General features: G+C 47.8%; 2 protein-coding genes across 3 annotated transcripts in view; one reads left to right on the top strand and one right to left on the bottom strand.

The window, feature by feature from the left end:
- Positions 1–1,998, top strand: part of ALKBH4 (alkB homolog 4, lysine demethylase) — a 3,269-nt gene extending 1,271 nt beyond the window's left edge. Inside the window, exons 2-3 of the mRNA XM_019471039.1 lie at positions 576–817; positions 1,291–1,998. Of these exons, the coding sequence (XP_019326584.1) occupies positions 576–817; positions 1,291–1,932 (884 nt within the window). The 3' untranslated portion in view covers positions 1,933–1,998. The remainder of the gene's footprint in view (positions 1–575; positions 818–1,290) is intronic.
- A 4,526-nt stretch (positions 1,999–6,524) lies between these two features.
- ORAI2 (ORAI calcium release-activated calcium modulator 2) overlaps positions 6,525–10,353 on the bottom strand; it is a 12,744-nt gene continuing 8,915 nt past the window's right edge. The window contains exons 3-4 of one of the 2 annotated variants that reach the window (XM_009275405.1): positions 9,447–9,983; positions 6,525–8,372 (exon numbers count right to left, since the gene is read on the bottom strand). In XM_009275405.1, coding sequence (XP_009273680.1) covers positions 8,289–8,372; positions 9,447–9,983 — 621 coding nt within the window. In that variant the 3' untranslated portion in view covers positions 6,525–8,288. Of the gene's footprint in view, positions 9,984–10,353 lie in introns of both variants that reach the window. The other variant, XM_009275415.1, reaches the window with a different exon arrangement.

Below are 10,353 nucleotides of genomic sequence, written 5' to 3'. Positions count from 1 at the left end.
CCCCCCGTGCCGGGAGAGGGCCCCGGCCCCGGCCCCGGCTCCCCAGCGGGCTGCAGGGCCCGCGGAGGTGCTGGGCCCCGAGCGGGAGCCCGGGCTGGGGACAAAGCGGAGCCCCCCCGCCCCGGGCTGGCCCCGCTGTCCTCCCCTCCCGAGCGTGCTGCTGGAGGACAGCCCTTACCTGGGTTTCGTACATTAAGACAAGACAGGTTCGCTACAGCTTAGCCTTTCGGCCTCAGCGATTTTTATCAACTTCCCTCATTCAACATTTATCGATATGACAAACCCTATCTCTACAGCCGGCCTGAGGAACACCCACCATTAATCTCCTTACACATTCGGCACTGAGGATCATCTCTGCTTCCCCGTCTTTGCAGGATAAAGACGTTACTAGGAAAGAAAAGCGGCTTCAAGCGAGCAGCACAGTAATGCTGGAGCTGTAAAAAAAGCAGGGAAGAATCGTTCCCCAGAAGCAGCTGTAAAATTTCTCATGTCTGCAAGAATCCTGTACAGACAGCTTTCATGCTGCAGCATCAAGGCTGCAGGGGTAAATCATGGAAATACCTTCTCTTGATAAGTTTTCCCCCCACCGCTTTTTCCTTCTCCATTGTTATTTCCACAGGGAGAAGAAAATTTCACTTACTGTCCAGCAACAGGCCTAGCTAAAGGAAACGAGCGCTCGGAATTTGCTGGCTGGGCATTTCCATTTCCAGGGGTGTTTCTGACGGGGGAGTTCATTAGCGAAGATGAAGAATCTGAGATAGTTGAACTGATGGATCGAGATGACTGGAAGCCATCACAGTCCGGCCGAAAGAAACAGGTTTGACTCTACAAGCACATTCGTTGTTAGATCCCTCTGGAAAAGGAAAGCTGTTTTCAGTTAGAACACAGAACATTTACATGTTTCATTAAATGTTTTCCTTCGGAAGCTTCTCCTGAAATCGATTGCAAGAATTACTTGCAATTAAAGTCAACTTCTTGCAAAAACATATGGTCGTAGTAACAAATCGTACTTGATGGCGCGTGTTCAGGCATTAAAGTTCACACAATCTCCAAGTGGAAGGAGTGAGTGTTTTGTTTTTACTTTACAGGTGAGAAATCTAATTCCAGTGAGATTAATGTAGCTTCACTGAGTCCTTTTGCAACCTGATGACCAGGTCACTGGAAGAGATGAGAAGAGAAATCAAAAGTCTTGACGACCGTGAGCCCTGTAGGGATCACAGCCTCTCCAAAAAGACTTGGCCTAGATCTTTCCTTAACGCTAGCTTCCCCCCCCCTCTTCTTTCCCAACAGGACTATGGACCCAAAGTGAACTTCAAGAAACAAAGGCTGAAAGCTGGCAGCTTTACCGGTTTGCCAAGTTTTAGTGAAAAGATTGTGGCACAAATGAAGGCCTGCTCTGTACTAGGTGGTTTCTTACCTGTTGAACAATGTAATCTGGACTACATGCCAGAAAGAGGTTCTGCCATCGACCCACATTTTGATGACTGGTGGCTTTGGGGAGAGCGTCTCGTTAGCTTAAACTTGCTCTCAAAAACCGTCCTATCCATGTCTTGTGATTCAGAGGACAGCATCCAATTATTTCCCACTTTCAGTAAAGAAAACGGGGAATTAAGTCCCCCTGGATCTTTTGCACAGACGTCAGCGTGCAAAAATTCAGGCGAAGAGGGAATCAGCTGCATTTTATCCCCAAGGCTTGTTCCAAGTAAAGAGGTGACTGTTGCCATTCACTTACCCCGAAGGTCTCTGGTGGTGCTGTACGGTGACGCACGGTACAAGTGGAAACACGCGATTTACCGCAAGCATATAGAGCATCGCCGAATCTGTGTCACGTTCAGGGAGCTGTCTGCGGAGTTCAGCACCGGAGGAAGGCATGAGGAACTGGGTAAAGAACTGCTAGAAATAGCTCTTTCATTTCAAGGAAGACCAGTGTGATCAGCAAGGGGAAGCCAGAATTGCATTTTGTTAGGAAATTTGAAAAATAAAGTACAGAATTTGTACAACTCCGGTTTATTTCTGAAGTGTGCGTAAGGAACCAGGTGTGTAGAGAGATAAGCTCAAATGGAAATTTAACAAACAGAAGTAAGAGAGTGCAAGGAAGGGGTGGGCTGCTTGCTTCTTCAAAGACTTTCCTGGGCAATGGGAGCTTTTAGGCGAAAGTCAGAAATGAGCTGTTGTATTCATTAACTGTATTGGAATAAAATGCAAAAAGCAAATAGCCGGTTCTTAAATACTTAAATTAAACCAAGAAGGAAACTTAGAATCATTAAACTGAGCTGAGTATCAAACAGCCCTTGGCGCAGATTTAGCCCAAGCCCTGCAGTAGATTTTAACCCTTCCTGGCCCGTACTTGGTTCTGTCATACTGCTTTTAGCGTTGCACTGTGCCGTAGGGACACAACTATCTTCTCACCCGCTTCAGATAGGTCCTTTAGAGATCAGCTCTCCGGGGGAGGAGGGTAAGCAAGCATCTCTCCACAGATAGTACAACACACCGAGAACTAATTAAGGTAATTATCCTTTGCTGAAGATTCATGCTCTAACAGTGAGGATTAATCATAAATATTGTGTGTGACCTGTATCTTCTGGGACCAAAGAGCAGCATTTGCAGAGGGCCGATGCCGACTCTTCTGCAGAGACGGCTTGGACAGAGTTCAGACCAAAGACTTGCACAGACTGTGTTATTTTCTGATCATTTGTCATCTCTGAACCCCGCTGTCAACTCTCAGTAGCAAGAGTCTGATTTTGGGAATAAGCTGGGCAACAGACTGCAACGCTGGCGGCTATCATTTTTTTTCTTGGCACCTCCAGCAGTCAGGTTTGAATCATGCCTTGTACCTAAGATTCAAGTAGTCGTTTGTAGCAGAAGCTGATTTGAGGCCATCTGTCTGTTCGGAACAAACTTCTGCGCTCTTGAAAATGAAGTTGTGCCGTGGAAGAAGCGTGATCCTTTAATAAACACAGTTGTGTCATCAAAACCATTCAGCACAGTCACACCTACAACAGTAAAACAAGCCTTTACAACGCTGCCTGGCTTTAGTTGGTAAGGAAAGGGGACGCGTTTACACATGGGATCTCGGCGTCCCCGCACAGCTGTATTCTGCCCTAGAAGTACTTCCTTGGCACACTGCACAGGTTTCACTGTACAGTAATGCGCTCGTGCCGCAGACGCTGCCCTGCGCTGCAGGCGAGGGAGCTCTTCACCCAACAAAACAGTTACTAGAAATCAGTTGGGTGAATCAGGGTATTTTTTATCAGTTTAAGCTAACAGATAACAGCTACAGTCCTTTGTGGCTGCAATGAACCAGTTTCAGTTTAGCCCAGTATTTAAACACCTGTGGACGTCTACATGACAATTCCGACAGGGACCTGCGAGCGGGGCTCCCACGGGCAGTCCTGAACCCCAAACCTCCATCCAGACCGGCTGGCGAGCGTCACCTACGTGCTCCAGCAGCCGTTTCGGCAGGCACAGCATGCCCTCTCCGACGGCAACCCGTCACTGCAAACCCAGCCAGCCAACATGCAACAGGCAGGCCACGCTTGCTCACAGCGAGCTTTATCCCAGGAAAGTTCTCATAGGCTGCAACTTCTCCAGCTCGCTCCCAGAAGCGGGGCCTTGTGCTCTCAAAATAGCCGTTCCTAACCTTTTTTCCGGCAGACTGGTGTGATCAGCACCGTGCCGCTGGTGTCCACAGGGCTCAGCAGCCGTAGAGAGCGCCATGTCCCCAGGCCAGCACCTGGAGCTGCCGTCGGAGCAGAGGACATTCGGCCAAGCAGGAGGACAAGGCTGGCAGCCTGCCGGAGCTCAGCACGAAGCCACGCTACGGGAGGAAACCCAGGGCAGGCTTTCACAGATACAGCAAGCGCTGAGCCCATATCCTCATCACCCTTCCAGCAGTGAGCCCCTCCAGCAATCGGCAAACTGCGGCAGTCAAGTATTGCCATTAACGTTTGGCCCTTATTTCCAATGGTCCCTTTTAGGTTTATATTGTGCTCTCAGCCTGTTAAAATACTTTCTGTGCGCGTACCTGCTGTTTCATTCTCTTTGCAGTGAAAGCAGATGATGGCTTCCGATGAATCAGAGAGCCACAATAACAAGATAAACAATATTAGTTCATTTTGTGCTCTGCATTTGTTAGCTGAATTTTTCTGCCTCGATCAAACTATACGGGAAGCTGCCGTTCTTGCCAGAAAATTCCAGCTCTTCCTAGTTTGTATCTTAAATCTAAAAAATGCAAATAATTATATTCTGAGGGCTTTGTCTAGATGTTTTTGAAGTCCAAAACTTAATCTAGTCACGACACAGTCATTGCTATGTCTATCTTTTGACATTCTTCACCTGTTAAACAGCCTCTTGGACATCATCTTAGAGCAAAATGCAATTACACACCCATCGGTTCTGTATTGTTGTAAAACTTCATGTGCATTCTCTCCTAAAAAGCCAGAATCACAGCGCTGCAGAACATTTACAATTGATTTGGATTGTCAAATACCAGAGAAATCTGAGAAAAGTATATAGAGGTTTTAATTAATTAGCTCTCAAAAATTATTTTGGCCACTATGCTAGTATTATTAATGTAAGACAAACTTTAATGATCTTCATGTTAGAGGAATTCCTATCACAGCTGTTTATCTTCTTAACCAAGATTAGCACTTGTAAAACACATACCAAGAACCAGGCCCTCATTAAAAGGAAGCACATCTAATTGTTATCTAGTTGTGTATTTTAAAAGGAAAAGGATAATATTTGACCAAGCTTTAAAAAAAAAAAGGCAAAACCCAAGTTAACCCATAGAGAATGCTGGAGGACTTGAGCTGCCTTTCAAAAAAATCAGTCTGAAATCAGCAAGAAGCATAAAACATAGCAAGTTTATCCAGTTTCTCTCACACAGCTGGACAATAACTGAGATACAGACGTTGTTCTACATTAAATATTGTTCATGCAGAGATAAAACAAGAATAGGCAAAGCTAAAATACAGATTTTTTTTTTTTTTTTCTTTTTTCCCCTTCTCCTAGCACTTAGCACTCATCGTTGTTACAACCCTGGGCAGAAGGCGAGCTCCCAGTCGTATGCGCAGGTATTCACGCGAATGCTTTCCAAATTCAGCCAGTCAGTAATTACTGAAACCACTTTGTTTGAAATGGGTACAGAGGAGACAGCCTGCGAGAAGTTAATCAGAAAATAACCACGCTGGCCCAGTTGGGCTGGGATCTGAATTTGAGGTTGCGGCTCGGGGGGGACACTGAGGAAGCTGTCTTAAAAGTAGATGCAACTAGATTTAGAAGGTAACGAAGCTACAGAAGCAGGGAAATCCGAAGGCCTTTTCTTTGTTTAAGGCAGGGAAAGAAGAGAAAGGACGTTATGAAATCCCACGTAAAGCCATGGAAAGGCAAGAGGAGAATGTGAAGTGCGAGCAACCAGTCCCGCAGCTGGCCGGGCACCCTGCACCTCCATCCCCGAGCCCAGGGCGGCCGTCCCCGTGGCAAGCTGGGATTGCCCGTCCCCGAGTCCCAGCGTCAGGGAACTGAAGGATGTTCGCTCTGCGGCTGCACCCACCCCACCAGCTCTCTATAAACACTTCCACATATTTGAGCGCTTACTGCAGAGCGCACTCCACCCGGGGCTCTCGCACAGTATCGCTTTCATCCGTCACGTGGGTCAGGCCCAGACGGTCAAATCCAACATCTACTCCATCTCCTCTGGCCATAAAGCCTCCCCGAGAGTCACATATCCATCGAAACAAGGGGGCGGCAGCTACCAGAGCCAGGGCTGCCCCAGGGCAACGTTAAAAATAGGGAGCTCGCGGAGTAAGAGCTACCACTAACCACAGCAAAGGGAGAACCCGATACTGCGCCGGCTCCGACAGCTCCCTCCGTCTTGCATTCATGCCTGGTCTTGACTCCTGCTAACGAGGGAAGGAGAGAGAGGAGTCGCCTCCTAAACCAAGGCAGGTGCCCAGGGACAATAGGAAGCGGGGCCATACCCCTGTCCTCGACAGCTCCTTCCCCGCTTTAGGAAGGGTCTTTCCAGTGCTGGAGCCTGCAGAGGCATTTTTCTGCTGGGAAAAAATTGTCCAAAAAAAAAAAATCTGAAAGAGGACTCAGGACTGTGGAGTGAGATGGTGGCTGTCCCCTGCAGCAAGCCAAGGCGAGCCCCGCTGCAGAAATTGGAAAAATGGCCCAAACAAGGCAAGAACTGGTCCAGAGAGTCACAGCCCAAGGGAGCAGAGAATTAAGGCAACAGCCATCCCAAACTACAGCACCCAAGGGCCCAAAGCTGGTACAGAAAGCTCACACACACGTCAGGGGTGATCCTCGACACATGTCCCAGCCCGAGGGCAGGACCCCTGGGAGAAGCATCCCTGTGGAGGTGCTGCAGGAACAGAGCCACACAAAACTCGGGAGATCCCAGGAACGACAGACACCCCAGGAACAACAGAGAGGTGACAGCACAGGACAGACATGGCCAGGCACTGGCAGGCAAACTCGGATGTGACGCAGCGCGTGGCCAGCCCCGCGGGGACACCAGCGGCGGTGTGGAAAGGCAGGCATCTCCACGCTTGACTGATGGGAATCCTGCTGACAGCCACGGGGGGAGCAGCAGAAGCAAGGAGGATTTTCTGGTGCTGTAGCACAGAAACACCCACCTGAACAAGTACAATGTCCCTACTCCTTTGCGGATGAACTACCGTGGCTGATACCATGGGCAATCTTTCCACAGCACAAGTCTGGACCTAACAGCAGTGAAAACGTAAACAAGTTGGAGGAAGAGAGGCAGGAGCAAGAAAAGCAAATGCTGTTGTTGGGAAAGAAGAAGGAGAGGAGTTACAGCACGAAGGTGATGGGTAACCTAGAGAGATCCCAGATGCCAGAGTCAAAGAGCAAAAATACTCCCGTGGGCTTCTCATGGAAGGGAGAACTCGGTGCCCAGAGAGACACAAGAAACAAAGCCGCGAGCAAAGATGGGAAAGCACATTATTATTCTGTTTTAAGTGCATTCGCCCTTGGGACACCATCTGAAACCGTACCTCAGACTCCCTGCTAGAGTAAGGTGATACCACTCCAGTCACCGATCCGCTGCCTTGAGACTTGAATCCAATCCCACCAAAGCCTCACTCACCAAGTTATCCTACGAAAATCAAAGCACAGTTTCTGCTGCATTTCTCCATTTGCTGAAGTTTATTATACCTGCAAAGAATTAAACGAACAATTTGGCTGTTTCCAAATGAGCTGCATTGCTTTCACAGCATTGTATGCACACTGTGAAACTTTTTTTTAATTACAAGAACGGCTCAATACTTTCCTCAACCTCCTGAGCTCCACAGCACAGAGTCCTATTATTACTGATGGTAAAGGAGACTGCAAAGTACAAATGAGAGATTCATCTTATCTGGTCTGGCTCTGGCCTCACAATAGAAATTTTGTTGGTAGAAGAGCCTATGTGTGTAATACTTGGCAGAAAACTCAACTCTGATTTTTTTGTATAAACCTTGAATTTTTATTATGGTAAAAAGAGGAGGGAGAGAGGCCAGACTCCTGCAGAGATCGTATGAATTTCACGACCACCCACCTCCTGGAGGGCACTCATTTTTTGTGTATCTGCATAAGTACAGACTAGTCATTTAGCACACAAAGGCTATTTTCTTTGCTGCACATCAGCCAATATGGTACATGCCAACTGCGGCAAGAACAACAGATGAAAGCCACAGACACAGTGCTAAGCAGCTTGTTCAGCAATGCTCAAACTCACATGTAAACAGGAGAGATTAGTTCTGGGTTTCCAAGGCCCTCGCCAGAGAGGAATATAGGGATAGTCTCACCCTGCTGCACCGGGGTTTGCGTGTACTCTCCATTCTGGGAAGCTGACATGTAACACACTGCCATTAGATTTCTCAAATCCCAGTGGAATAAGGGACCAGGGTTAAATACAACATTACCAACATCCTTAATGATTTCAGAAACCTGTAAGGCCTGGGAGACTCTGAAACTGCAATGTTTGAGTGCAGAGCAGGAAATCGGCACAGGATCAGGGCCAAGAAAATGTGCTTCTGCTTCTTTCAGCCCTGTGTGGCAGAAAGCCTTACTTTCCTTTAAAAGAGCTGATGATTGCAAAACACTCTTTTCCCTCCACAAAGTTACCATAAATCATAAAATCATTTTCACAGAAGTTTTCACCCAAAAAGATGCTATAGAATTTACAAGCTTCCCTTGCTAAGCGATACAGACGTGCGAGTGTCATTTTCTCTGCTGCTGAAAAAAAAAAGTCAGCTCAAATGAAAGGTGATAGCTCTTTAACGGGCACACAGCTCTCTCGCCGGGTCCTGCTCCATCAGACTCGCCAGTACAGCTCCAGGTTCCACCAGAGGACTTGCCTGCTTTGGTGGAGGGAGAAGGAAGCTCCCTGTTCGTTTTTGACAGACAAATGCTACAGCTGACAAAAAAACCCTCAAACAACTGGTGAAATACACAGGGCTGGGGTTTGTTCTCTCCAGCAAACCAGGCAAAGACATTGCAACAATACATAAAGGAAGACGACACAGCGACAGATTTCTACAATATGCTATATGCTGTCACTCCTTACCTCCTTGAACCTTGCTTTTCTAGTCCTTCAAAGTTTTGTCTCATTAAATTCCCTGTCACTGTTCTGTTTTAAGAATGTCCTTGTTAAAACTAAAACACCTGTAAGCCTTCCCTGGGCACTCTTGCCTCTTATTGGGAAAAAACACATGATCTTGGCATTCATTCAATCTAAAGTGACAGATGCTGCTGAAGAAAGTATGACAGAACTTCCCAGCCTCCTCCAACTCGAAATTCTACCTCCCCAGCTGTAAAAATATAGTAAGCAATAGCAAGAAAAGAACATAAAAGCTAAGGCTGATTTCTTTCTGGTTATGTATTTATGGAACACTTGCTTTGGAACAGAGGTGATCAACACTCACAGTTTCTATTGTGCTTTCCTGGATGTCCTCAAGTCAGCTGCAGATACCCTCATTACGCAGCTCAGCTCTAGAAACGAGCTGCCAGTTAATTGCTGCTGCACTGACAGCCAGGGAGTTCTGACACCTAAGACAGGTCCTACACACCCCCCCCAGCTTTTTGGACAGCTGATGCAGTTTTACTTTTGGCCACCGAATATTGCATTTGTAAAAAATACAGATTTTTGGCTACCTGAACCGATGTTAAGGTAGATAAAGTTTTGACCTTGAACTCCGTGGCAGTGTTGACCTAAGTACGCGAGTGTGTAGGACCAGAAACAGGCCAGGGACCCCAGCATCTGAAACAGCACTAGAACCCACAGCTATATATGGCAGGCAATTAGCATTTACATATTGAAGCCTCAAGACAATCCATCGCTGGTGCGTCTCACCAACTAGCAAAACAGGTATTTTGCTCTTAGCCTTAGCTGAGCGGATTTGCTGGAAGCAGCCTCTGCCTCTCTGTCACACTACCTGCATGCCTCTGTCATGCCCGTCTAACTGCACTTTCAGTTTGTGAAGCTCTTCGATCTCTCGGTTGTGACGCTCCGTTTTGTGCCGCACCAAAGAACGGTAGAAGTGAATGGTGAAGACGACAAAAATCAGACCCACTGGGACCATGATGATGGTGGAGACCAGTGCTGACTGCCAACCCGCATGGCTGCTGGGCTTCTCGACGTTGGTGGTCTCATTTTTCAGGATGGAGCCCACAGGCAGAAATTTTATCCAGCACAGAAGCACGACTTCCGCAAGGAAAAGGAGGATCCCCAAGACGGTGGAGAAGCCCCACGCCAGCTCGATGTAGGGATGCATGCGCTCATGCGGGGACTCACTGATGGAGTTCAGGTTGTGGATGTTGCTCACTGCTTCCACGTTAGGCAGAATGCAGGTGCTGATGAGAAGGGCAAAGAGATGAACTGCCACGAGCACTGTTGTGCAGGCACTGAAAGCAATCAGCAGCATCTGGGGGTACTTGTACTGCACCTCCAGCTGCACCTCCACCATGGCTACCTGGGGGAAAGGAACAAAAAGCTTGTCAATAGCTGCTAGCTTTCCTCTTTTCAAGGCTTTCATCCAGGAAGGCATCTTTATTCAGGAAAAGCACCTAAGGTCAAGTATGCTCTCAAGTGCTTTTTGGAATAGCAGCCTAGATGGATCATTCCTGTTTCCCACGAAGACGTACACGCAGGCTGCAGCTTGGCCTTTCTGAAGGCTTACACGCACGTTTCTGCGCTGTAGTTTTCGGGAATAACACATCTCTCCTTGCAACCATGAGCCATACGAACTGCATCAACACGCAACAGAAGGAACTCATTAGACAACAAGTGGAGCTCGGAGGCAGCTGACAGCCTGCTAGCCCGCCCGCCCGCCCGCCCAGCAC

The sequence above is a fragment of the Aptenodytes forsteri genome, unplaced genomic scaffold (assembly GCF_000699145.1).
Source record: "Aptenodytes forsteri isolate BGI_AS27 unplaced genomic scaffold, ASM69914v1 Scaffold347, whole genome shotgun sequence".
NCBI classification, from domain to species: domain Eukaryota; kingdom Metazoa; phylum Chordata; class Aves; order Sphenisciformes; family Spheniscidae; genus Aptenodytes; species Aptenodytes forsteri.
Note: the sequence above shows the minus strand (reverse complement) of the source record. Positions and strands in the feature narration are given on the sequence as shown.